This window comes from Pteropus vampyrus, unplaced genomic scaffold (genome assembly GCF_000151845.1).
Source record: "Pteropus vampyrus isolate Shadow unplaced genomic scaffold, Pvam_2.0 Scaffold2, whole genome shotgun sequence".
Classification (NCBI taxonomy): domain Eukaryota; kingdom Metazoa; phylum Chordata; class Mammalia; order Chiroptera; family Pteropodidae; genus Pteropus; species Pteropus vampyrus.
The window spans coordinates 5,942,593-5,945,254 of NW_011888783.1; the positions used below are offsets into that span (position 1 = coordinate 5,942,593).

The following is a 2,662-nucleotide window of genomic DNA, read 5'->3' on the forward strand; positions in this document are numbered from 1 at the left end:
TGTAATTGGGTTGAGACAATGAGGCGGGGAAAAGAATCAGGAAAAGAGATAATTCTGGATCTTTCCACCCCTATTCCTAATCCCCTATCGAAGTTGTCTGTTTTTATAGGCAAAGTAAGCTGTTTGAGTTACTTTCATATTTCACATTATTTTATAAATAAATCACATTATTTATAAAATATTTTGAAGAGCATACTTAGTTTACCACAAGTATTTTGAAGACCGAACTTAGTTTACCATGAATTCTTATTTTTGTAAGTGTGTTAGAACTTTTAACATAGTTTTTGATACATTATTATGTTAAAATGAAGTGGGTTCATAATTATAATTAAAATATTTAATTTTTAGAGAAAATAAAAAATAGTTATTGACATTCTTATAAGAATAATTTTAATGATAATGAATACATTACCCTAGTTTGTAAAATTGAAATTCATAACATTATTTTATAAATTGATGCAATTGATACACATATATTGTTTTCCTTGCAGATTATCCAAAGAGGAGTGGTAGGAAAAAGACAACATTGCAAAAAGGTGAACATTCATTTGTGTGCTCATTAGTAAAATTCATGTAAGGCACTTACGAATTTAATTCTTAGGTTTTTCTGATGCGGGGTTCATTATAAATCCATGTGATCTTTGAAATGGTTTCTGTAGATGTAATGACAAATTAGAAAAAAACATGCATAATATTTGGTAGTGAAGGTTTTAAGCGCTGTATTAACTCTCATTCTATTTTGTATTAGATCAGTAACAACCCAGGGCCACACACATGCTATTTTAACACCTCCCAAATAGTAATTTAGACATTGCTTGTCTTACTTTAGTTCTCTGATCTCTAATCCCTTGATAAGTTCAGCATTGTGTGGCTTTAGCAAATTTCATCCAATATTACCCTGAATAGATACATGTCTTTGAGTTGTCAACAATCATGAGCAAAAGCAGAGGTATTTAACAATAAACAATTGCTTTTGTCAATATTATTTAGTGTTTTAAATCAGATTTAATACAAATGTTACTTTCTTTATCTGAGGAATACGGGGCATGGGTTTTTTTGTTTGTTTGTTTTTGTTTTGCTAAATATGCAACTTCATAATTGCTAAATATGCAACTTCAAATAAGTTAGTAGTGAAAATCATGTAACTTGTGTAAATTGGAATGTAGCTAAAAGTATGCATTCTATGTTACTTAGTTTTAACTCGGCATCAATTTAGAGCAAGGATTGTGTATGCACATTCAATATGAATTTACTTTATTTATTTGAGGAATATGGGGCATGAATTTCTTGATTTGTAACCCTAAATATTTTAAACTATCGGCCTACTCAGAAATATTTTGCAAGTGTGCAATTTCAACTTTGTCCCAAAATAAATTTATGTCCTAGAATGGGGCCTCATATAAATAATAGCAACTTCCAGATGTAGAATTTTTTAATTATACTTTTCAGCATAATTTGTTACTGTTTTATGTTGTTTATGTGCAAGATTTTTACCTATCCCCTTTTGTTGAATATAGAATTCTTATATCCTTAAGATGATTTAAAATTTCCTAAGAAATATGTATTAAGACCAAAACAAATCCAAATGATAATAACTGAATATATTCTTTCTCTTACAAAAGAGTATTATATGAATTAAAGAACTGGGTTTTTTTCTTGTCCCAATAATAAGCTTATCTACAAATTGTTATTATGGGAATAATAATAACATTCATCTTGAAAAACAAGAGGCAATAAATAATAAAATAACTTTCAAATTGGTACTTTGAGAAGTTATAGAAAATAGATATTTTTACACTATATTAAAGTAGGTTGTTTTATTTAATAACAATTTTTCATTGAAGATCATTTTTTCTGCAGATTTGTAATTGTTGCAGAAATTATCATTATTAAGTACATGCTTTTTTTTTTATAGTAAAACACTCGTGATAGAACAGCCAATTACTTTAAGATGTAAAAGGATACTATGGATCATTTTTGCCACTATGGTACCATAGTTACTGGGAGAAAAATGAAGAAATTGAAGCTTTCTCGCCCAAAATCTAAGCTCAAAGACTTGAGATCATAATATTTTAAAAATAAGTTTAATTCTCTTATTTACAGAGTAGATGAAGCTTGTAATGTGGATCACAGTAGCACAACTTCTGTGACAGCTGTGTTTAGCCTTGTTTGGACCACTAACAAAGAATGAGTATTAGACTTTCTCAAAAGCCTCTCCAATCCCTGAATATGTATTTCCTTTCAGCCTTTGCACTGTTGGAATCATTCCAATAACTGAAAGAAAATAAGAAACACAGTGGTGGGGATGTCATACCTTACATAGATATTAATTTCAGCATAAGAATTCAGGAACTTCTAAGAATAGCAATGAAAAGCTTCCATACCCCTCAAAATTTCTCCAATTTTTTTTTCATTGAAATTATTCTTATTGATGGAATACATTAATTACACTTTTCCCCTAATAAGAACCCCCACACCTAAAAATATGAAATATTTGTAAATCTTTCCTAAATGTGGATGCACATAGCTTAATAAAAATAATTAAACCAGATTTTTGCCATATTTTATCCTTCCAAACCTAGGGTAAAATAACCCAATATTTTTTATTCTCTCAAATCATGAACTAGTTAATGCCCTGCTAATTTATTACAAGAAATTTAGA

The 2,662-nt window shown here is 28.9% G+C and overlaps 1 protein-coding gene across 1 annotated transcript in view; it reads left to right on the forward strand.

The window, feature by feature from the left end:
* Nucleotides 1-2,662, forward strand: part of TFPI (tissue factor pathway inhibitor) — a 56,420-nt gene that overhangs the window by 38,246 nt on the left and 15,512 nt on the right. The window contains exon 4 of the mRNA XM_011356402.2: nucleotides 492-536. Coding sequence (XP_011354704.1) covers nucleotides 492-536 — 45 coding nt within the window. The remainder of the gene's footprint in view (nucleotides 1-491; nucleotides 537-2,662) is intronic.